This window comes from Carassius carassius, chromosome 38, assembly GCF_963082965.1.
Source record: "Carassius carassius chromosome 38, fCarCar2.1, whole genome shotgun sequence".
Lineage (NCBI taxonomy): Eukaryota > Metazoa > Chordata > Actinopteri > Cypriniformes > Cyprinidae > Carassius > Carassius carassius.
The window spans coordinates 8,594,583-8,620,676 of record NC_081792.1 but is presented as its reverse complement, the minus strand read 5'-3'; the positions used below and the strand labels follow the sequence as shown (position 1 = coordinate 8,620,676).

The 26,094-nt window shown below is 37.8% G+C and overlaps 1 protein-coding gene across 1 annotated transcript in view; it reads left to right on the top strand.

Annotated features, from left to right (window-relative positions):
• LOC132119259 (copine-5-like) overlaps positions 1-18,689 on the top strand; it is a 186,791-nt gene extending 168,102 nt beyond the window's left edge. The window contains exons 18-20 of the mRNA XM_059529067.1: positions 8,872-8,929; positions 15,416-15,489; positions 17,985-18,689. Of these exons, the coding sequence (XP_059385050.1) occupies positions 8,872-8,929; positions 15,416-15,489; positions 17,985-18,173 (321 nt within the window). The 3' untranslated portion in view covers positions 18,174-18,689. The remainder of the gene's footprint in view (positions 1-8,871; positions 8,930-15,415; positions 15,490-17,984) is intronic.
• Positions 18,690-26,094: the final 7,405 nt, after the last annotated feature.

Sequence of the window (26,094 nt, the reverse complement as noted above, 5' to 3'; positions counted from 1 at the left end):
CCTGAATCTAAATTTGGGTATTTGAATTTAAAACATTTTCATCAAAATGTAATGAATTAAAGATAATGAATGTTACACTGCAGTGCAGATCTGATTAATGATTTCAGGAGGTGTTGAATCAGAAACCGGATATATCAGACTAATCTAATCAAGAAAGGGGCTGCATCTCTTAATCAAATGAAAAGGTCATGTGGTCCTGGTATGTGATTAACCATGCGTGCATCAATCCAAGTATGGATATTATTAACTATTTTATCATTTGTAATCTCTAAAGAGAAAGTTCACCCAAATTAAAAACCATCCTCATATATTCAGTTTCATCCAACATCATGACTTTCTTTCTACTATATTGTTTATATTTAAATTTCAATCATTCCTATAGCCAGAGTTATCACATGCTTTCAGCCCACTGTGTGGTGGTATTATTTTCGTGGTGATTTTGTGTCATTTTTGGAGTTTTGAAGAGCTCCGTTATGCGGAAAAAAGCTCCCTGGACATTCTATCTAAAATCTCCTTTTATGTAAAAAAGACATAATACTCATTTGGATTGGCATGAGAATGAGTAAATGGTGACATTTTTGGGTGAACTATCCCTTTTAGCAGAATTTGAAAGAAGTTGTCATTCACAATAAATTGTGAAAGGTGTCTGTGAAATGTACATTTTGAAGTAATCCTTTTTCCAGCTGCTGGATGTTGTGGGAAATGTGTCAGAAATGAAAGCTGTATCTGAAGTGCTAATACAATCTGCCTTTTGCTCTCCAGCACAATATGATAGTGAACAATGTTCATAATTGCTAAATCAACTTTAAATCTCCGACACAATGCTGCTCGGAAACTCAGTGTAGGAGGTCTGTTAACAAGTCGAGGTACACCAGGTGTCCTGCTCTTGTCCTGGGTGGCACGCATATGTTATGGGGTAGTTTCGTAACAGCGTGTGAAGTATTCACAGAAGAGCTTAGAGGAACACTGACCTACTTCTCTCCTTTGCTCTGATTCAGTAGGACAGATGCATGTATCATTCATGAGAAAAGTTGTTACTCTAAGCAGCTGTTTGCATCTCATCCTCCTTGTTCATTTAAGAACAGGTCGAAGAGGAATGGACATTCGCCCACAGAAGGCCGTTTTGATCTAAGGGTGTTTCGACAACATCCCTTCACTTCCCACAACAGCTGACAGCATCCGGAAGCTAATCTGTCTCATTACAGTTTGAAAAGAGATGCGAATTTAGACATGTGGTGTGGCATATCCGCATATAGCAAAATATGTACAAAATGTATTTGTCAGTTACACATCAAATGTCAGCTATATTTAGGGTTTCCCAATATGGCTTCCTCTGCAGACATCTATAATGTTTCTCAAACCATGCATGCACTGAAAAATTCGGTGTAGAAACAGTTTCCATTCAGAAATTGCTAGTAAATGTCACAATTAATTACAGAGAAGCAGCAAGTAACGCATTGAATTGAAATTTTAATATATATTTGTTGGTCTTTTGACCAGGAAAAGGAGAAAAAAAGTTCAAAGCCCATGGAGCTCTTTTCCATATTAATTTGTAGTGATCATGTCTAATAAGCTGCAAAAGGACAAAGCAAACAACATAAAAGTACCATTAATGTAGTCCGTATGACCTGCTCGCTACTGTACATGTCTGGTCTTACAACCCGAATTCCGGAAAAGTTGGGACGTTTTTTAAATTTTAATAAAATGAAAACTAAAGGAATTTCAAATCACATGAGCCAATATTTTATTCACAATAGAACATAGATAACGTAGCAAATGTTTAAACTGAGAAATTTTACACTTTTATCCACTTAATTAGCTCATTTAAAATTTAATGCCTGCTACAGGTCTCAAAAAAGTTGGCACGGGGGCAACAAATGGCTAAAAAAGCAAGCAGTTTTGAAAAGATTCAGCTGGGAGAACATCTAGTGATTAATTAAGTTAATTGATATCAGGTCTGTAACATGATTAGCTATAAAAGCTTTGTCTTAGAAAAGCAGAGTCTCTCAGAAGTAAAGATGGGCAGAGGCTCTCCAATCTGTGAAAGACTGCGTAAAAAAATTGTGGAAAACTTTAAAAACAATGTTCCTCAACGTCAAATTGCAAAGGCTTTGCAAATCTCATCATCTACAGTGCATAACATCATCAAAAGATTCAGAGAAACTGGAGAAATCTCTGTGCGTAAGGGACAAGGCCGGAGACCTTTATTGGATGCCCGTGGTCTTCGGGGCTCTCAGACGACACTGCATCACTCATCGGCATGATTGTGTCAATGACATTACTAAATGGGCCCAGGAATACTTTCAGAAACCACTGTCGGTAAACACAATCCGCCGTGCCATCAGCAGATGCCAACTAAAGCTCTATCATGCAAAAAGGAAGCCATATGTGAACATGGTCCAGAAGTGCCGTCGTGTCCTGTGGGCCAAGGCTCATTTAAAATGGACTATTTCAAAGTGGAATAGTGTTTTATGGTCAGACGAGTCCAAATTTGACATTCTTGTTGGAAATCACGGACGCCGTGTCCTCCGGGCTAAAGAGGAGGGAGACCTTCCAGCATGTTATCAGCGTTCAGTTCAAAAGCCAGCATCTCTGATGGTATGGGGGTGCATAAGTGCATACGGTATGGGCAGCTTGCATGTTTTGGAAGGCTCTGTGAATGCTGAAAGGTATATAAAGGTTTTAGAGCAACATATGCTTCCCTCCAAACAACGTCTATTTCAGGGAAGGTCTTGTTTATTTCAGCAGGACAATGCCAAACCACATACTGCAGCTATAACAACAGCATGGCTTCGTCGTAGAAGAGTCCGGGTGCTAACCTGGCCTGCCTGCAGTCCAGATCTTTCACCTATAGAGAACATTTGACGCATCATTAAACGAAAAATACGTCAAAGACGACCACGAACTCTTCAGCAGCTGGAAATCTATATAAGGCAAGAATGGGACCAAATTCCAACAGCAAAACTCCAGCAACTCATAGCCTCAATGCCCAGACGTCTTCAAACTGTTTTGAAAAGAAAAGGAGATGCTACACCATGGTAAACATGCCCCGTCCCAACTATTTTGAGACCTGTAGCAGAAATCAAAATTGAAATGAGCTCATTTTGTGCATAAAATTGTAAACTTTCTTAGTTTAAACATTTGCTATGTTATCTATGTTCTATTGTGAATAAAATATTGGCTCATGTGATTTGAAAGTCTTTTAGTTTTCATTTTATTAAAATTTAAAAAATGTCCCAAATTTTCCGGAATTCAGGTTGTATATGATAACATCCAAAAGCAGTTATCAAATAAAATGTTTCATTCCAAATATAAAAACAAGCACATTGCATCTGGTTACAGCACACAACAACCAATTTCTCTTTTTGTGTCCCACCAAAAAACTAGTGGCATATGAGTTTGAAAACAAACGAGGGTTCATTTTGAATGAATTATTCTTCGAAGTCTTACAAAAATGTTGAGGTTCTGTGTTGAGCTCTGGCAGACTTTAATGAGCCGTGCATATTCATTTTCTGTCTTAGATAATTAGCATTGAAAGCTGGAATCCTCCCATCCGTCAGCTGAAGACATGCAGCCTTTTTTTATTTGACATGGTAATTATGAATAACAAAAGGCATGGGTAAGGTCTAATCAGAGGATGATGATGAGAAACAACAACATTAGGAGCACATTCCTTTGTCTTGTTGGACTTGGGCAGGCCTGCAATGATAAGCCAGTCAGGATGCTCGAACGCTAGCAGAGGTCAATCATCCGCCAATCAGATATGACATGCAACATGAAGGACGGCTGGGTTACTCAGTTAGACAGCTCTTTGTCAGATTGAAACGCCCGCTCATTGTGTGACTGATGATAGGCTTAATAGAAGTTCCTGTACTCAGTCACACCCTGACAGTATTTCATGCCATTTCTGACTCCATCCTGCTTTTTTCCACCCTTCGTTACAGCATGGGCATCATTAGTTTAGCCCCAAACTGTCTGTCATGGCTCCAAGTAGAAATCTGTACAGTGCAATTTCCTCACTTACAGTATGCTCCCACAGAAGACCTGGATGCTCTGCTCAAAGTAATCGTTTGGCCAGAACAACAGCTTGTGGTGAACATGAAGCCAAGTGTTCTGGAGCTGCTGTTCACTTGCTTTGTTACAATCTATATTGTTAAAAGCGATATATATATGTATATATATAAAGATAACTTGACTTGACTTGAAGCCATATGATACAAAGTCATTATTGGGTAAAATGGTACAAGTAATTACATTTAATTTATGTATACTTTTGTTTATTATAGTCAAGTCACCTTTATTTATAAAGCGCTATAAACAAAATACATTGCGTCAAAGCAACTGAACAACATGAACACAACAAAAACAGTGTGTCAATAATGCAAAATGATAGTTAAAGGCAGTTCATCATTGAATTCAGTGATGTCATCTCTGTTCAGTTTAAATAGTGTCTGTGCATTTATTTGCACATAAGTATATATACTTATTATAAGTATACAGTATATACATACTGTGCGTGGTTACCTGATGATCCACGACTGTCTTTCTGTTTTGTGATGGTTGTGCATGAGTCCCTTGTTTGTACTGAACAGTCGAACTGAGAACTGTTCTTCAGAAAAATCTTTAAGGTCGTGCAGATTCTTAAGTTTTCCAGCTTCTTTGCATTTTTGAACCCTTTCCAGCAGTGACTGTATGGTTTTGAGATACATTTTTTCACACTGAGGACAGTTGAGGCACTCAAACACAACTATTAAAAAAGGTTCAAACATTCACTGATGCTCCAGAAGGAAACAAGATGCATTAAGAGCTGGGGGGTGAAAACTTTTGGAATTTGAAGAATTTCTTCCAAAGGGCAGTACTAAATGGAAAAACATGATATTTCAACAAAAATAAGAAAAATTCGGACATCTTCATCCGGATGTAATATAGTATAGTAGAATGACTCTGAATGAAAATTTCTGAATGAATTTGTTTTAATAAAATAAAACTTTCTTTTTTTTATGTTGAATCAAAATATACTGTAGTCTTTTGGTATTGGTATTTTTGATTAGATTTGGTATTTCTGGATATTTTTCATCCCAAATTCATGCTAAATTAATTTGCAATTATAAGATAAATAATACTGATAAAAATAGCTATAGGCAAGGTACAAGATTTAATCCACATTTTTCAAATTATTTCTTTCCTTAACATAAAAAAATGCAATATTTCTATATGACCAGCTTTTCACAGAATGTTGATTGTTACATCATTATGAGGTTATAAATAAAACTATGATTGAATTGACAATTCATTACAGTTTTAAGGGATTGTGACCATTTTAATCATTAAAATCACAATAAATTTCGACTTTGTTTATAAATCTTCAAAAGATTCTTCAAAAAGTCTCTTTTTTGTGCTACAAATAATAATAATAATAATAATGATTATAATAATAATAAAATAATAAAAGCATGTGGTTTTGGAATGACAAGAGTAGTAAATAATTGGCAGAATTGTCCTTTTTGTCCAAACTGTTCCTTTAAAGTCCAAAAGCCAATTTAATTCTCTGAATCATGCATTTCCTTTACCAGCAAAATTATAATTTTCCTTCAGCAGCTGGGGACTGATGACATTACATTAGCATTCTCCCTAGACCAAATAATAATGCTGTCAGCATGTGAGCGTGCAGCTTTTGTTATGAAGAAACATGGTGCAGGTAATTTGTGGGTTCTCAGAATTTAGTCCCCCACCCCCATTTTGTTTCCGAATGCACACGTGTTTCTGTGTTCATACATGTAAGTGTGGAGGTTTGGGACAGGATGCGTGATGTCGAAGAGTTGTTGTCAAGGAAACCACTGTGAACTATCATACTGTTTTGTTTTCTCATTTCTTTAAATCAGTCCTGTCAGTCATGAAAGAATGACACAAATGGGGCAACCAACTTCAATTATTTATAGTGCCCTGCCTCTCTTTTATGACATGCAGGCATGACTTGATTGTCACAAGCTCTGCAATGATAATTTAAGATTGTGGAAATAGAAAACGCCTTACACCCCCTGTCAGTTACAGATTTGTTGTTATGGTCTTGGAGCGAAAAATGAAGATTTGGTCTCTAAACCTGTCAGAAGAGCAACAGGAAAGTTTTTATTACAGAACATCTCAAAGGGGAGAATGGTATTATTATTTTGGGCTCCAATCACAGCAAGTAGAGCTTGAAATTGATGCTTTTGTGGGAATTTATTTGTTTACACATAACAATCAAACGCTCTGCAAGTGCCAAAAGTAAAAATTTATTTTTTTAAAAATGAAGCAAGTGAATTTACTTGCCATTTGATCTGTGAAATGAAATGTAAGATGATTCAAAACATTCCACATGTCTACTAAAGAAACATTAGTCAAAACTTGCAAGTCTTCGAAATGTTCACAAGATCGGGATCAGTACAATGTATTTATTCATTAATTTATTTAAAGAAGTTTCTTATGCTTATCAAGGCTGCATTTATTAGATTAAAAATACAGAAAAAAAACAGTAATATTGTGAAATATCATAGCAATTTAAAATCACAATTTCTTCTCTTCCGTGTCAGTCGATGTGTGTTCACAAGAGTACCATGGTGCATGAGTGTAAAGAGATGCTGCTGACACAGGAGCCGGTGTTCTGATGCAGAACCCAGGTGTGCTGCACCTTGTTTGCAAGCCGGGGAATGCACATGCATGCATCGTGGTACTCTCGTGAACGCAACACAGAAGAGAAGAAATTGTCGAATGAAGTCATTTTTTTGCTTTGTTTTCTTTGCGCACAAATAGTATTCTCGTAGCTTCATACGAGTCTTGTTTAGCGTTTTTCAGTGGCCGTTACTACCTTTCTGGGCCTTGAACGTGGCAGTTGTGTTGCTGTCTATGCTGGGTCAGAGAGCTCTCGGATTTCATCCAAAATATCTTAATTTGTGTTCTAAAAATTAACAAAGGTCTTACGGGTTTGGAACAATATGGGGGTAATTAATGACAGAATTTTCATTTTTAGGTGAATTATCTCTTTAATAACTATATTTAATGCCATGTTAGCAAACTTGCATTTAAATGGATAATGAAGGTTAATTATCTTCTGCCTTTTTACTGGCAGATATTGGTAAAGGTTTTTTTTTTTTCCACGTGAGGTCGTAGTGGGGTCAGATGTGATTTGATTTTGTCATTTTGTCTGGCTGTTGTGGTGTAAGTAGCTGTGCTGTGTGGCCTGTGCTATTAAGACCTGTGCAGATAGTTACTAGAAACGACTAGCCTTTAATTTAATAGGGCACATAAACAATACAAAATTGTGTTTTTTGTGGTAAATAAGTGTGCTGTATATGAGAGAAGTGATTTTCTCAGGTGTCCAGTGTGAAGTGTCTGGACGGGGAGTCGGCGGGAGGGCTGCTGAAGCGGGGGTCGTGCTCATCATACTGGCCCCGCCTCCCTCTCCTCCTGCTCACCCTCTAGAATACCCTCTAACCCTCCAAAGCATTCTGTTCCATTTGTTTACAAAAAATGTTAAGCAATACAGAATCACAAGGAAGCTATTAGGTTATCTATCTATCTATCTGTCCGTCCATCCCTCTGTCATTTTTCTATCTACCTGTCTTTCTCTCTATAATCTATCCGTCTCATTGAATTGATGTATGTAAAGATTTTGCTATACATATATGAATTGGGTAACACTTTGTAATAACTTTCATTTCTAAATCATTAACAAAGATTATATAATGCTTAACAGATCATTAGTTAATATACATTCACATGTTCTTGTTAATGTTTACTAATGAACTTACTAAACATTCCCTAATTATTGACATGTGATTATTTAATATAAATTGAAATGCTTACACATGTCAGTAAACTTTCAGTTCATGTGATCTCAAATTTGTTGGTCTTTGTTTGTTGTGTAGACCTCTATTTACACATCTTAATGAATAGTTTATTAATTGTTTGTTCGTGTTTTTGCAGTACCCAATCTAAAGTGGAACATTTTCATCATTTGCAAACGTTAATAAATGTTTAATAGTCATTAATACCTTTATGAGCAGTCATCTCGATGGCAAAAAGTGTCCCGAAAGACCCAAATTTACTCTTTCTATACATCTTTACTGATTTTCTATTAATTATTTGTTTATGGTGTAGCAGTAGCCAATCTAAAGTTCAAACTATTCATCATTTGTAAATGTTTATAAATGATTACTAATCATATAGTATCTTTATGGGCTTTGGACCTTTAGCTAATGTAACAAGGTTTGTGTAAAGGATGGCTGGTTAAGTTTAGCTAATGCACTCACATTAGTATATACTCTTCAGTATATCATTAAACAGGATAGCTATTACTTAAATCATAAATAAATGGGAAAACATTTTTTTAAAGAAAATACTTGTTCATTTGTCAAAACAATATGATAAAAACAGATTGTGTTCCCTTATAGTAATCACGATGACTGTACACTGTTGAAACCTTCCCAAACCACAAATCCTGCCTCTAACCCTCACCCGTATCACGTCAATAGCAGCAAAAGTGTTGTGTATTAACACAAGCTTTTAATCACTGTATAACGTGTTAAAATCATTTGTATATTTTCAAGAAGTGCTTGATCATATGGAATTGAAAGTTTATTGACATTTCTAAACATTTGAACTTACATGAAATAATGATTTGTTAAACATTATGTAATGTTTAATAAGTGTATTAGCAAACGTTAACAAGCACATTATCTCACCTTTCTTAGTCTTTGAATATATATTAACTAATCATCCATTAAACATTATATAATGTTTGTTAATGGTTTATTAATGCAAGTTAATATAAAGTGTTACCATAAAAGGTAAATGTGTGATTTGAGACCATTAATAATGTTGTTTCGCCATCAGGCTGCCAAACTTCCCATGTCCATCATTATTGTTGGGGTTGGACAGGCTGAATTTGATGGTAAGTTTTTTTAAAGAGGTGTCAAAAAAAAAAAAAAAAAAAAAAATATATATATATATATATATATATATATATATATATATATATATATATATATACACACACACACACACACCGGTAAAAAAACATATTAATTAATCTGGTTAATTAATCACCATATTGTAATTTATTCAGTTACTTTATTTATTGGAGAGCTCCAGCTTTTACTTTATAGAATAAAATCAACATTATCAGGTAATATGTTTTGAACTTTGCTTTATTCATTTATTAACTTCAGCTAGAAACCTTTTATGCATTTAGGTCATTTATTTTACACAACAGCAGCAATTAGGTGGCCTGAAAATGCAAACTTTTGAAAATGGGTTTCAAAGTACAAAGTGTATAACACCGTTATCATCTCTGTGTAAACTATAAAACAAGTCATGTGTATGTGTGTTACATGTTCGGTCTGTTCTGTTTTTAGCACAATAATTGTCATGTGTAAGCATACCTGGTAACACTTAACTAAAGCCTTTTACATACAATGCATTATAAAAGTCTTTTAATGCATTAAATATGCCTTGTAATGCACCTAATAATGCATTGATCTCATGAATAATACATTACTTATGTTTATTGTTACGCCTTTAGAAGGTATAATGCACAAAACATGAAAAACAAACCTTCAAATAATACAATGTATTTCAACTTTTAGTCAAAATATTTATGAAAAGATATAATGCATTGCAATGCATATTATATATAATACACAATACATAAAAACTTTAAGTAAAGTGTTATCACATACCCTTAAACCCTACTGAGTGCCCCTGAAGCTGTTTATAAAGCAATTAGTCAAACAAGTGCTTTGTAAGCAATTAACAAGGTTGTTTTTCTCAGTTAGAGCTGTGTTTGCAGTACAGGTAATCAAAAGGTCATTTAAAGAGACCTGATTTAGGCTAATCACAGAGCGAGATGTAATTATCAACTGTACTGCATGGGATTTAAGCACGTACTATCGAGAAGTCGAGAGAGTCATTAATCAATATTGAAATAGAGCTTTCTCCAAGAATAACAACAGACCTCATGAGCACAGATGATGAAGATGAGCTCCAGTCGGATGAGGTGAGCAGGTCATGTGGAGAAGGCCTGTTGTTTGAGAAGACTATTGGAATTTGCTCTGTGCATTCTGGTTACAGAGACCAATTACAATCAGCTGGGGTCAAAGCAGTACTTGAAGTTGAAGAAAATGATGGCCTGTGACGGTGGGTGAAAGGACAGTCTGGAAGCAAATGCGAGTTAACAAGTTTAATGAGATGATATGAATCTGAGTACACAAACAAACAGGGACGATGAGACAGTGATAATCCATGGTGATGGTGAAGAGGTGAGGAATCCAGTTGAGGGCGGAGAGAAGGTGAGTAATCCTGATGACGTCGGCGTGTAGGCAGCAGGAGAGAGTAGCACAGGAACTGCGGTGAACAGAGCCGAAGGTAAGTGTCCATGGCTGAGTGAACGTGCGGAGAGTGGATGAGGTTCTAGGGAAAACACAGACATCCAAACGCAAAACAACACTGAGAGCCAAACGAACAGGGGAACCACATCGAACATAAGACAACGATCTCACAAACACAAGACGTGAGACAAGCCATTATATAGTGGATGAGTAATGAGTGGCAGCTGTTGCTGATACAATTAACGGAGACGCCCACAACTAATCAGTGCAGACGCGGAACACACAGAATTCACCACAAAGTGTAAACACCCCGAGATCACGGTTTACCAACCGTGACAATACCCCCCCCCCTCTAAGAACTCCTCCTGGAGTTCCCAGAAGGGCCTACCTGCTGATTGTAGTCATCAATAAGGGAGTGATCCAATATGTCCCTAGCAGGTACCCTCTCCTCCGGACCGTAACTTTCCCAGTCCACCAGATACTGGAAACCTCGTCCCCTCCGTCTCAAGTCCAGAATACGATTAACCGAATATGTCAGTTCCCCATCTACGAGACGCGGCGGCGGGGGAACCGGAGTAGGCGGATTAATACGTGCATTAAACACGGGTTTAATTTTGGACACATGAATTTCAGATTCCAGACTGGGAAACGCTGGTGGCTGGTACCCTACACTACACTGAAACGGAGAGAGGCCCGTAGCTGACACTGGCAACGAATTGTGGGCGTACTACACCATAGAGAGTTGTTGACTCCAGGAAGAAGGATTCTTGGAGACCAAACGTCGCAACGTCCTCTCTAAATCTTGGTTGGCTCGCTCAGATTGTCCATTGCTTTTGGGGTGATAACCCGACAACAAACTAACTGACGCCCCTAATAATTTGCAAAACTCTTTCCAAAATTTGGATAAATACTGAGATCCCCTGTCCGAAACCACGTCTCCCGGGAGGCCATGAAGCCAAAAGACGTGATCTAAAACAGTGACCGCTGTCTCCTTGGCTGTTGGTAATTTGGGCAAAGGAAAAGAAATGTGCTGCCTTCGAGAACCGGTCCACTACGGTCAAAACGACCGTCATGCCATTAGAGGGCGGGAGGGCGGTAACAAAATCTAGAGCAATATGGGACCAGGGTCTCGAAGGGACAGACAGCGGTTAAAGAAGCCCATCAGGAGGTCGGTTAGATGACTTACCACTGGCACAAACTGAGCAAGCCAAAACAAAATCACGGACACCGCGAGCCATACGTGGCCACCAGAATCGTTGTCTAACCAACCCATTAGTTCTACTTATCCCTGGGTGACAAGCCACGTTAGAACAATGACCCCACTGAACAACTTCGGACCTTAACTCCTCCGGCACAAATAAACGGTTCGGTGGGCAACCGGACGGAGGCGTTACCCCTTCTAAGGCCGTCTTGACCTTCGACTCGACCTCCCATACAAGTGCTGAGACCACTAATTTTTTCAGGCAAAATACACTTGGGAGTAACGGGACGGGCGGAGGGATCAAAAAGACATGACAAAGAATCGGGTTTGACGTTTTTGGAACCCGGGCGGTACGATAGGGTAAATTCAAAACGACCGAAAAAAAGTGCCCACCGAGCCTGCCTGGAATTGAGCCTTTTGGCAGTTCTGATGTATTCTAAATTCTTGTGATCGGTCCAAACAATAAAGGGAACCCCTGAACCCTCCAACCAGTGGCGCCACTCCTCTAACGCTAATTTGACCACCAACAACTCTCTATTGCCAATGTCATAATTACGTTCGGCAGGAGATAATCGATGTAAAAAAAACGCGCAAGGGTGTACCTTATCGTCCGAAGCAGCACGTTGGGACAACACTGCTCCTACCCCCACCTCTGACGCATCGACCTCCACCACGAACTGCCATGTGGGATCAGGGGACACAAGGATGGGAGCCGAAACGAAGCGGTTCTTGAGGTTAGTGAACGCAGCCTCAGCTGCGTCCGACCACCTGAACGGAGTACTGGGGGAGGTCAAGGCTGTCAGAGGTGAGGCTAGTTGGCTGAAATTACGAATGAAACGTCGATAGAAATTGGCGAACCCCAGAAACCGCTGTAGGGCCTTACGGGAGTCTGGAGATGGCCAATCTATCACAGCCTTAACTTTGTCAGGGTCCATACGTATTCCCTCGGATGAAACGATATACCCTAAGAAGGGAACAGACTGTGCATGGAATACGCACTTCTCCACCTTGACAAAAAGCCCATTCTCTAGTAACCTCTGGACCACTCATCTGACGTGTTGAACGTGTTCCTGGAGAGATGAAGAAAAAATCAGTATGTCATCCAGGTAGACATATATAAACTGATCTACCATATCTCTCAACACGTCATTCACGAGTGCTTGGAAAACCCCAGGTGAGTTGGAGAGCCCGAACGGCATCACCAAGTACTCAAAGTGCCCTCTAGGGGTGTTAAAGGCGGTTTTCCATTCATCCCCCTTCCTGATGCAAACCAAATGATAAGCATTACGTAAATCCAATTTTGTGAATATAGATGCTCCCTGCAACCTCTCGAAAGCTGAAGACATGAGTGGTAAAGGATAAGTATTCTTAATAGTAATGTTGTTCAACTCTTGGTAATCAATACAAGGTCGCAGCGAACCATCCTTCTTACCCACAAAAAAGAACTCCGCCCCCGCTGGAGAAGAGGAAGGACGGATTAACCCAGAGGCTAAGGAATCAGAAATATATTTCTCCATGGCCTCCCTCTCAGGAATAGAAAGAGTATAACTTGCCCTTAGGTGGAGACTTACCTGACACTAAGTCTATGGCACAGTCGTAGGGACGATGCGGAGGAAGAGAAGCAGCACTTGACTTACTGAACACTTCCTTCAGGTCCAGATACTCAACGGGCACATTTGGCAAAACCATGGTCTCCTTCTGAAAGACAGAAACAGGAACAACAGGACAAGCAGAAACCAGACAATACTCATGACAACTTTCACTCCAAAATGTGACAGTGTTAGAACCCCATTCCACTCGTGGATTATGTTTGGACAACCAGGGGTGACCTAAAACAATGGGAGCAACAGGGGAGTCCATGAGAAAAAAGGATATGGTTTCTTGATTGTTTCCAGACGTTATCAGTGTGATGGGTTCTGTATGGTGGGTGACGTGAGGCAGTTGCTGGCCGTTGAGTGCGGTGACATGGATGGGGAGAGACACAGGAAGGACAGGAATGTACAGGTGATGTGCAAGTGAGGAATCAATGAAATTACCTTCGGCTCCGGAGTCCAGCTTGACACTAATGATGTTGATTCCTCCACCGCAATCTCACCGGAAGGAGGGTTGATGATGTTGGTGAGGACTTCTCAGCGGAGATCCCACCCGATAGTAGCCTCAGATTTACTATCGGGCTGGCTCTTTTACCGGGCATGAGTAAGTGTTATGAGCCGAGCCTCCACAGTACAAGCACAGTCCTTGGGACCTCCGCCGTTCCCTCTCCCTCCGGAAAAGCCGAGCTCTACCCACCTGCATGGGCTCGTGATCGTCGACAGAACCGACCATGTTCTCTCGACTCAAGCGCCCCCTAACAGGAGAGATGGTAGATCTGGAAGGACTGGTTTGGCAGCCCAGGCGATTAAACCTTGCGTCAACTCACAACGCCAGTTCAATTAATCCATTGAGAGTAGGGGGCATCTCGAGGAGGTAGATCTCCTGCTGAACACGGTCGGATAACCCATGCAGGAATCTATCCCACTGCGCCACCTCGTTCCACTTGCATGCGGCCGCCAGGGTGCGGAACTCGATGGAGTAGTCGGTGACGAAAGAAGATCCTTGCCGGAGTTCCGAGAGGTGATCGCGGCCCGGTCGAAGACTCTCCTCATCTCTTCTGATAGAGCGTGGAACAAGGCATAACACGGGTGTTGATTCTCCCACACCGCCGTCCCCCATAAGGCAGCCTTGCCAGATAATAGTGTGAGCGTGAATGCTCTTTAGACTCTTCAGTAGCGAAAGTGCGGGGCTGTAGGGCAAAATGCATCGAACATTTGGTTAGAAAGGTTCTACAAAACGCTGGCTCACCCGCATAGTTCTCCGGTGCCGGAAGTCGTCCTGGGGAATCTCCTGGGGGACGGACGGCGCAGGCAGTGCGATGGGCGCAGTGGGAGACGTGAGCTGATGGATCTGCTGGGTGAGTTCGGACACCTGTGACACCAGCGCTTAGACAGCGGGTCCGGTGTTCGAAATGCTCTCCTGCTGCTGATCCATTCTCTTGACACTGTGGTGCATGAAGTCGGTGAGGGTATTGGGGCTCGCTGCTTCCATGGTGGTGAGATCGTTATGTGACGGTGGGTGAAAGGACAGTCTGGAAGCAAATGCGAGTTAACAAGTTTAATGAGATGATATGAATCTGAGTACACAAACAAACAGGGACGATGAGACAACGATAATCCGTGGTGATGGTGAAGAGGTGAGGAATCCAGTTGAGGGCGGAGAGAAGGTGAGTAATCCGGATGACGTCGGCGTGTAGGCAGCAGGAGAGAGTGGCACAGGAACTGCGGTGAACTGAGCCAAAGGTAAGTGTCCGTGGCTGAGTGAACGTGCGGAGAGTGGATGAGGTTCTAGGGAAAACACAGACATCCAAACGCAAAACAACACTGAGAGCCAAACGAACAGGGGAACCACATCGAACATAAGACAACGATCTCACAAACACAAGACGTGAGACAAACCATTATATAGTGGATGAGTAATGAGTGGCAGCTGTTGCTGATACAATTAACGGAGATGCCCACAACTAATCAGTGCAGACGTGGAACACACAGAATTCACCACAAAGTGTAAACACCCCGAGATCACGGTTTACCAACCGTGACATGGCCCTATTAGTTTTGGGACACCCAAAATTACTTTTTCAACTGAATTCATCACTCTGCATACAAAAAAGGAGTAGTTTAAAAGATGTTGTCATTATTTACCCACCCTCATATCATTTCAAAACTGTATTCATGAAAATAAAAATGAAGTTTAATATTTAGTATTTCAAATAAATGACCAGTGATTCATTTGTACTTCTTGTTTTTTCCCACAGCTATGGTTGAGTTGGATGGTGATGACATCAGGATTTCCTCAAGAGGAAAATTAGCAGAGCGAGACATTGTCCAGGTGACATTAGTAGTAGTCTACTGCTTTTTTTTGGGGGGGGGGAAGTAATGCTCTTTCAAAGCTTGTTTAATCCACAAGTATGTTATGTTAACTTACAGGTTTAAAATAGCTGTGACTTGTCGCCCCTCGTCTCTTTCTTTCAATAATCAAATCCATTATGCATGAGAATTTTAATTACCTATTCAGTCACTGTGGAATCGAGACTCGGTGTAACAGCTCCACACCATAACCCACATTATTATAAAGCAATTCATTATGCAGCTCCCCTATGAATGCAACCTGTCATTAGTAGTAATAAGAATATCTCAGGCTACAGAGTCAAAGACTGTGAGCAAAGTGAAGAGAATTCACTCTTGAGGGACTATTTAATTTATTTTATACAGGAAGAAATTATAAGAATATTTTGGGATGTTGTTGTCTTTCCCATAAATAAATGGATTTTTGGATGGATGAAAGGGAGAAGGGTGAATAAATAGATGCTTGAATGAATGGATCAATGATTGACTTGGATGAATAAATGGAGGACTGATGGGTAAGAATGCATGGATAGATGGATAGATGAATGAAAGGCCAAGAATGGATGGATGGATAAAAGTCCAAGGGCCCTATTTTAACGATCTAAACGCAAAGTGTAAAGTGCACGGTGCAGGTGCACTCAGGGCGTGTCCAAATCCACTGTTGATATTTTAACGATGGAAAACGGTTGGTGTGCCCGGGCGCATGGTCTAAATGGGTTGTAGCTATTCTCTTAATGAGTAATGGGTTTTTTTGGACGTAACATGTAACAAACCAACTGACAAATTTGCTATTTACGCGGCGGAATTTGGCAAGCGCAAAGACAGAACATGTATTTGAGATGAAACGGAGCTGCACTTGTGCGAGCAAATAGAGCCTAATTCTGATACATGCGATGACTATCCATTATGACATCTAGGCATTTATATATATATATATATATATATATATATATATATAAAATATATATATATATATATATATATATATATATATATATATATATATATATATATAATAAATATATATAGCCTCCAAAAAAAGCTTATGCATTGCAATCCTTAATTTTTAATATTTGGCATGTTTGTGTGCTACTGTGCATCCCTGTGTTTAATAAGAAGCGTGTATGCTCTTTAAATAACAAAGAAAAAACCTTGCGCCAGACTTTAGACTAGATGAGTTGGTCTATGGCGCAGTCTATTTTCAGCTCCTTAAAATAGCATTGGGCTAGCAATGCTCCTGAACACGCCTTTTTTTTAGACCAGCATGCCCATGGGCGCAAAAATGAGCGCAAATGCATTTGCTAATTAAATGACGTGGCGCTGGACGGGAAAATGCGAATGGCGCCGGACTGAAACTAGCAAACACACTTGCGCTGCGCCTTGCGTCGCATTGTGCCAGGTGTATTATAGGGCCCCAAGAATTTGATGGATAGATGGATGAATGAATAGAGGATGGATGGGGAAGCATGCATTGGATGGATGGAGGTATGGATGGATGGATGAAAGTACAATAATGTAGGTATGGATGGATGAATGAATAGAGGATGAATGGGGAAGAATGCGTTGGGTGGGTGGATGTATGAATGAAAAGCCTAGAATGGATTGATAGATGTGGGTTGGAATAATGGCTGTTGTAATGGGAAGGATTTTATTGATGGGTGGATTAATAAATTGGGGATAGTTGATTGAACTGGGAAAGGAAGGTATTCATTCATATTTATATCATCAATGCACTTTCCCATGATTGGGTTGAAGATTAAAAAAATTTGGGATGAATGGAAAGTTGACTTACAAGTGCCGCAAAATCACTTAATTTCTTTAAAAAATTGTGTAGTGTATTAATAAATGGTTTTAGTTAACTAATCAATGTAACACCAGTCAAGAGTTTGGAATCTGTAAGACTCTTTAAAGCATCTTATGTCCACCAAGAATTTATTTGATTAAAAGTATAGTAAAAGTTGTAGTATCTGAAATATTATTGGAATTTAAATTGTCATCAGCCATTAAAAAAAAGTCTTCAGTGTTATACGAACCCAAAGAAAATCATAAAAAGAAATCGAATTTGACACATACATATATATATACTTTTTAAAGAAAATGTATTCTTTCACAGGGGTGAATTAAACTGATTGAGAGTCAAGACATTTATTTATAGGATTTCAAGTAAACATTCAGTTCATCAAAAAATGTATCACTGTTTCCAAAAAAATATGTAAGTAGCAAAAACCATTTCAACAATCATGATAATAATAAGAAAGATCATAATATATCAATCAATTATTGATTAGCAACAATAACTGAGCACCAGATCGGCATATTAGAATGATTTCTGAAGGATTGCTGAGTAAAAAAAATCGTACCTTATTTTGAGGGGCCCTTGAATATTGTATTGGACAACGTGAGGCCTATAAGAAAGTTAAGAACCCCTATATAAGTGGACAGATGAATAATGTGCATGTTGCTTCCTGCTCCTCACAGTTTGTGCCGTTCCGGGATTACATGGACCGGACGGGAAACCACGTGTTGAGCATGGCACGACTGGCCAAAGACGTTCTGGCTGAGATTCCTGACCAGTTCATTTCTTACATGAAGAGCCGGGGAATCAAACCCAATCCAGCGCCACCTCCATACACACCGCCAGGACACACACACCACACACAGATCTGAGCACACGCTCCCAAACCTGCTTTAACACAACAGGTCCTCTCCCTGGACTCATGGGGTAGCTGTACCGGAGCTTTTATGGTTTAGCTCCCTGCATCACCGTGTGTTTGAACTCTCCGAGACACTTTGAGGTACAGTGGTGTTTGTTTGTGCCATTTACATTTTCTGCCCATTTGTTTTTGTCCTCAGATGGACAGTGTGGTCGAAGAATCTGACCCAAGGGCAGCTTTTTTGTTCGTTTTGTTTAAAAATATCTATATCTTGGCCTGTGACTGTTTCTTATTTTGTGGATCAGTTGACAAGGGAATGAAGAGCAGGAGGAGGAGGATATTTGTGGTTTCAACTTGTGCCTGTCTGTGATTGTCTCAGTGAACCAGGACAAGTGTGCCCTAATCTGACATTTGACCTTACTCCACATTGTTATACTTGAGTGTGTGCTTTACAGTGACGTTTTTAGATTCGTATCACTTTCATTTCGTATCAGGTCAGGCCCGTGTCTGTTTGGGTTTATTACGTTAAGCATTGCTTGTGAAAAAAAAAAGTTATTTCTATTCTCTGTCCGTATCCATTATGGTTTAGGAAAGCATGCATGTGTGAGAAATAATAACTTTGTTCCTATCCATGATTGCTGTGATGAGAGATGTACTATTTCCCCAAAACTTCACATGGCACCTGCCTAAAATGACTGTAGAAGCACAACTTGCATCAATAATCAGCATTATTCTTGCTCATGTGCTTCTCTAGGAATGCTTAGTGGCCATTTTGGTCAATTCTGCGTAAGAGCAGCACAGCCGATATGGGTCCTTTCTCCGTCTCGGGCAGAAATGAGGCCTGGAGTGTGCTCAGAATGGTGTCGCCCACTCAACTCTAGTTCATTCACCAATTCAATTTTGTCAAGAGGCTTTTAATCAAATAAGAGTGCTTGATGTATCTGTACTCTGCCAGTACAGGGCTGAATGGAGGAGCTTTTGTAATTGAGCACATTTACAGTGCTGCCTGGGTATAACAACCAGGAGCATTTAGCCCTGTGACTGTATGGGGCATTCTTTATCTCCAGATGTATTTCTGCCAACCCACAAGGCATAGAGCATCAAAGCATTACAGTCTTTTCACCCATTCAGATGTCATTAATGCATTTTATTCTGTGCATTTTAAAGTTTTTTTTTTTTTTTGGTGGAATTGATTGATCGATTTGTATTTACTGCACACAATATTATTGCATTTTTTATTTAACATTTTCATGATTTAAGTAAAATTTTCTATTTATTTTAATACAGATTTTTACACACCATATAGTACATTAATATTCCACAGTTTTTCTCATGTCATGTATTTTATTCTGTATATTTGTGTGTTTAATGACCTAGTGTTAAAATCCTTTATTTTTATTTTATGTTTTTTATTATTATCAGTATTTCAGGTCAGTTGATTTCAGTTTAATTGATTTGTGTTGCACACAGTATAACTTTTTTTTAAATACGTTATCTGATTTTCATACACCATATACCACATTAATAAAAATTCACTTTTCCTTTCCCCCCAGATGTCATTAATTTTATTCTTTCTATTTGTGTGTTTATCCACCTACTTAAAAAAAATCTAAATAATGTTTATTATTTTTTTTCTAGATTTAAATCTGTTGATTTTCTCAGGGTGAATTGATACACACAAGTATTATTATTATTATTATTATTTATTTTTTTATTTTTTATGTTTTCACTGTTTAAGTAAATTATAAAATAAATGATATAAATTTTACACACTGTATGCCACATTAATAAATATCCTGCCCTCAAGATAATCATTGGAAAGAATGCTGCTTTTACAGAAAGACAAAAACCTGCTGATAAACCTTTATCCCAAATGATTCCCTGTGAATGCCAGTGAGATCATTAAAACGAGATTAACTATGCATATCACCAAATGATTTTAATATGTAGAGGCTTGGTGCACTTTCATTACAGAAACCAGTCCAATGTGGGGAACGTTTTCTAAATCTAGCATTTTAGGATATTTTAATGCAACACTGATACTTTGTATTACAAAACTGTTTCATACTTAACACTGAGTATAACTGTCTCATTTTGTTCGGAAAATCAACAAAACGTTACAACCGGAATCACTCACAATCAAAAGTGTCAGTGTTTACACTGCTGCAGTTTCCCCAAAGAGGGTCCATAGATCATCTTGGGAGCCATTGATGTCGGATGAATAGGATGTTTATCTAAACCAGGCACAGTTTCAACAGTAATCGTATTCGTCCATTTCAATGCCTGCAAATTAATGACCTTTTTTCAGTAGCAACCCTACACTATTCAATCTGTTCATCTGTTCATCAGTTCTTTGTTATTTGCGAAGTCAGTGACATCAATACCTTTTTACAGGCAAGGATGCCACTGTGCATGTAATATCTGATCAAAAGCTTGGGTCTAGTGAGTTAGCACAGAGGAGATTTGCTCTGTGTGTTTATCTAGAAAAGCACACAAAGGAAGTTCAAGCTTTTTACATATTCCATAGAGAGAAATCTGACAGTTAAGTAAACATCAACACTGCTGTCCAAAGCTTTACACATATTTACAGTACACGTCATGTAGAAAAAAAAGTTGTAGAAGTTGTCACTCGGGCGTTGTCTTCTCAAAAGGTATAAATATGTACACTTAAGGTACTGATACATACTTAAAGGTACCAATGTTCACCCTTTGACAATTGTGTCAAAGCTCTTGGGGGGTCCCACTAACCACTAACCCCCTCCCCCCACCCCCCCTTCAAAAATAAATCAATGATAATATATAGAGTACTACAAACATTATTTTAAGTTGTAATAATATTTCACAATATTATTGTTTTTTTCTGTATTTTTATCAAATAAATGCAGGCTTGATGAACAGAAGAAACTTCTTTCAAAAACATTAAAAATAGTAATGTTTCCAAACTTTTGGTCTGTACTGTATATATATATATATATATATATATATATATATATATATACAAAAATCGATGTAATAGCATAATTTTAATCTCTGGTCATATTTTTATTTCTAGGTTTGTTTATGATTCATATATATTTTACATTTTTGTCTTATCCTCATTAACAACCTAGTGGCTGATTCTAAGACATTCGCATTAAACAATATTATTATTACTGACTAGCCAGAGATTAAGCACTCAAAATTCCTGTTATATTTAATGATGCTGTCCATACACTGGATGATAAATTAATCTCTTACTTACATAAAATGTAATTCATGCATCTGCACGTTGTTGCTTATGATGAAAAAATTTGCGAGATTCGTTTTGCATGCGTACGCAAACACTCTGAGGTTTCAGCGACATGTGCAATGCTGTAAAAACGCGTAAAAAAACCCCGATGTGACATGAGCATTTCTACATTTATGACAGCAATCAACACTTTCATTTTCATTACTTTCATGTTTCATGTACTATCAGGGGACCCCCCTCTCCCCAGTTAAAAAGGTCTAGGTCTTGCAGCATGTTTTTAAAAGCTGAAGTTCTTTTAACTTCACAAGAATATTTTAAAACGTGGCACAATGGTAAAATATGTCCATCTAACCAGTGCATGTTTACATAGATGCATAGAAACAACATATCAAACAGATACAAAACGCAAAAAAAAAAAAAATAATAATAATACACTCGATGTGTGGTGAATTGGAATTGAGAGTATACTGGTACGACGTTTTGTTTTCCAGCATGGACCTACAAACGTTTACAGTGTCTAATTTCTCTGAACCATTTAAGGGAGCACTTTACTGCAATGTCACAGGCCTGCTTTAAATAAGCATCTATTTTTTCCCTTTCTTGAGATGATGTTGTAAGAAAATCAGTTTAGTTTTGTTCTTGCCTGGAATGTACGATAAGCCATGAAATACAGTCCTCATGAAAGAAAATGACCAGCATCCACGAGGATTGAATTGCTTCATAAAACCGTGCAGAGGATATATGTATACCTGTATTACAGGAAATGTTTGACACAGGACCTGTATACATCGAGTGCTGTTCACATGTAACATACTGTAGAGACTGTTTTTAACTGGGATACTTGTGCATGTATGGCCTGAAGTTTAGTGGACCGATTGGGATTGTTTTCTCTTGATATTTCTGTAGTTATGTTGGGATGTTATATATATATATATATATATATATGGCAATATATTTTAATAATCATTGTTTATTTTCACCTGAGGCATTGGCAGCCAACCAGCATATCATGACCATTTTTTATTAATTCATTAAAATACAACTTGTAATATACATTTAAATCACACACACAAAAAATATGTTCTTTAAATATTTCTTTTTATTAATGCAACATACAATAGACCATTTTTTGTATTTTATTGTTCTTATTATTTCTTTTGCATGTTTGCTCCCAACAAATTCTATTGTTCATGATCTTTGTCATACGGTGGGTTGTGAAATGCTTTGTATTGAAATGCCTTAACTAAATAAGAATAATTAAAATGAAGTATTTTACAAACTCATGTCCATGCAGTCGCAGACTTTTTTTTAGAGAATGTATTTTTAGATTCTGGTGGACTGTATGTTGAAAGGTTTCCCCCATTAACACGTTCACTGCGAGACGATGGTGTCCTGCAGTTCTCCGCTCCTGTTGAGTCATGCAGGAAACCTGTGACATGTTCTTCACAGATAATGAAGAGTACCAGATCAATTAGAGCTTCGGGAGACAAGAGTCACATCTCGAAACGCATCAGACTATTTTGAGGCAATGAGTGAGTAATATTTTCAAGGCACTTTCAGTTCGGTTTAACAAAAATGTCATTGCCTTAAAAGAAAATGTGGAAGAAAGAGGGAGAGAAAATATGGAGATAATTACTGATATAATCAACAACAATATGTTGTGTTTCACAGGAGTGATTTGGTGTGATTCTCAACTGGTTTATCATACTAAATATAAAATAATAAGCATGGAACATGAAATGGAAGAGTTTATTTTAGACAAACACTTAGACAAAATATAAAATAAAATAAATAATAAAAAATTGCATAGGGGTTTTTGTCGAGTATCATACTTGAGACATCAGGTAATATACAAGCTAGTATATTATGGAGCTCATACTGGAGGAGGAATAAACACCAATCATCTTTGTAAGATGATTTCTTAATGCTTAGTTTATTGATCAAAGCTCTATAGTTTCGTATTTGTCTTTTTCTTTTTTAGTGATTTTAACCTGCCATTTGAAAACTACTAGTCGATGCCCATCCAAAGCAAAGTCTTAAAAAAAAAGACAACATAAGGATAAATTATGCATGCAACACAACTTTGTCAAGCTCTTAATAAAGCTGTAATCAACCAATCACAAATGTAAATGTCCACATTAAAGGGCCAGGTTCTGATCTGACCTGCTTCTGGACATTTGCCTTTATTCTACTTTTAACTTTTCATTATTTCTCAAATTGAATGAGGAATTGAACTGTCATACAGAGCCATGTAAGGATCACAGCCTTCATGACACGTCCTTGCAGATGATTTCTAATTGACACCTGAATCAACGAGATTCTCAATGAATGTGTTGTCACTTTTTTCTTCCTCTCTCTCGCTCTTATGCACACACGCAGTTACTTTCCTTAATGAGAGGCTTTGCCTGTGTGCCATCTGGGGGACTCGAGCAGCTGTCAGAGCCTCAAATCTGATCTGAGAACAGGCACCTGCTGGCCTCTTCTGCACACACACAATTAGAAACACGCTCTCAGGACCCTGTGTGAACTGTGTCATATCTAACAGATGAATCCAGATGAATGCCTCAATAACTGTGTGCTCCCATTCAATTAGTGCTACACTTATCTTCTATGTAAATATCATGAGGGATGACCGGGGCCACATGAGTAAATATGAAACTTCATTACAGTCATGGTTGATTAAAAAAAAAAAAAAAAACTTTTGTCTTCCAGTAATTATTCCAGGGTTGTCATTAGGCATATACATAACACTCTTTTGCCTCAAGCAGGGCATCCTGGGGGACCTATTTATGATGGAAAAAAAAGGTAAGTGAAATATGACCTGGAAATAAATGATCTACAGTCATATTTTGCATGTGACTAGAACCCAACTGAAAATAATAATAATAATTATATATATATATATATATATATATTAGTGGTTGATTCATTTGAAACCTTCCAGAAAAAAAAAAGGTAAAATATAGGGTCTGAAACTTTTTTGTTTTGTACATCAAAGGAGGTGCAGTGCTGAAAATAATAACTGCTGTATATTATCAAAATCAGGAGATATGTCTAATTTTAGCAACCCTGTGAACCTAATTTGTGATTATCAAGGGATAAATATTTAACAAACATTTAGATAAAATGACATTTCAAAAAGTTACTAAATATTTCAAATGAAATAAATTTGAAATTAAAACAGGAAACATCAGGATGGGTAACAGGGTTGCAGATTCAGCTGCATGTCACTCAGTACAGCTAGTTTGGGAACAAATATTGGTTTGTAGTATATTCTGAAAAGTACTGGTTTAATTTTTTACTGGTTTATTTACAAGAATTACCTTCTACTGCATCACATTTGCTCATGCAACACCTTTTTGCTGCAAGCATTTGAATAATTCCCAGTTCTCGCTACCCTCGATAGCATGACCTGTCCAGAGTCTACCAAATGACGGAAAAAAAAAAGGGGTGAGAAACGACATCCAAGTAATAATGACGTTTTCTTTTTTATTTGTACCATTCCTTTTTGCACATTAAAGACACTAACATAATTTCCAATCACTTTTTAGAAGGATACATCCAATAAAATATACTACACTCTAAAAAATAGATGGTTCTTTAAAGGTTCTTTACATGTTGAACCAGTTCTATTTAGAAATGACACTTTGTTGTTGTTGTTTTTATGTAAAACCCTAGACACTGCAGGGTATTGTATCAAGCAGATAGAGGAGTAAAAACAATATGAATAAATAATATAGACAAATTATATAAATAATTATATAAATGTTCATTTACAAATATTAATGAAAATAAACATTAAGGTCCTATATAGCATTTTCAAAGCATGGTTCTTTATGGAACCTTACAAAAGGGTTCCATTTAGCACTAAAAAGGGCTCTAATATTGTTACAACCCGAAGAACCCTTTTCTGGTACTATTTAGAACCATTTTTCTCAAGAGTGTAGTTGTACATAATTTATTGTTTTTATATCAAAACTATATCAGCCACAATGCATCATTCAGACCGAAGGTTATGGTGGATTCTGGTATTGAAAGATAATAATCCATTAAAATATGGCGCCCTCTGCTGGCCTTTTGAGAAACGAGCACGAATTTTTCCCAAGTTGTCTGTCTCCTGCTCATAATGACTCTAATTAGAACGCGATCTAATTCATTAAACTTTAGGTGTTAATGTCCACGCAAACTTTACATGAGTTCAGGGCCGCTTCTGACCAAATGTGTGCAGAATTGTATTGTTGTGCCCCCTCCCTCAAATATGATGGAAATAATAATAATAATAATATAATTTTTAAAAAAGCATAAATGTAATAAATAAATGAATTGTAATAAAATTGTATTATTTACAAATTAAAATTGTAGCTCTAAAGCAAAAAGTAAATAACAAATACAAACTCAAATTACACCCATTAAATAAAACATTTAAAAAGATAACATATATTCAAAATGAACAATAATAAATTGAATCAAATCACTAGGTGAAAATAGCAATACACTGAGTGCATTTCCATTTACACTATGATAAAATGGTAGAATTTTCTGCTGTTTGTGATACTTATTTCAAATAGTAGCAATTAGCTGAACCTCAATATTGTAGTCAATTATTAAACACAATAATAATAATAATAACACATTGAGTGTAATTTTTTATTTGAATTAAAAGAAAAAAAAATGCGTGCCACCTTATTGGGCTCCCTAACCCTAC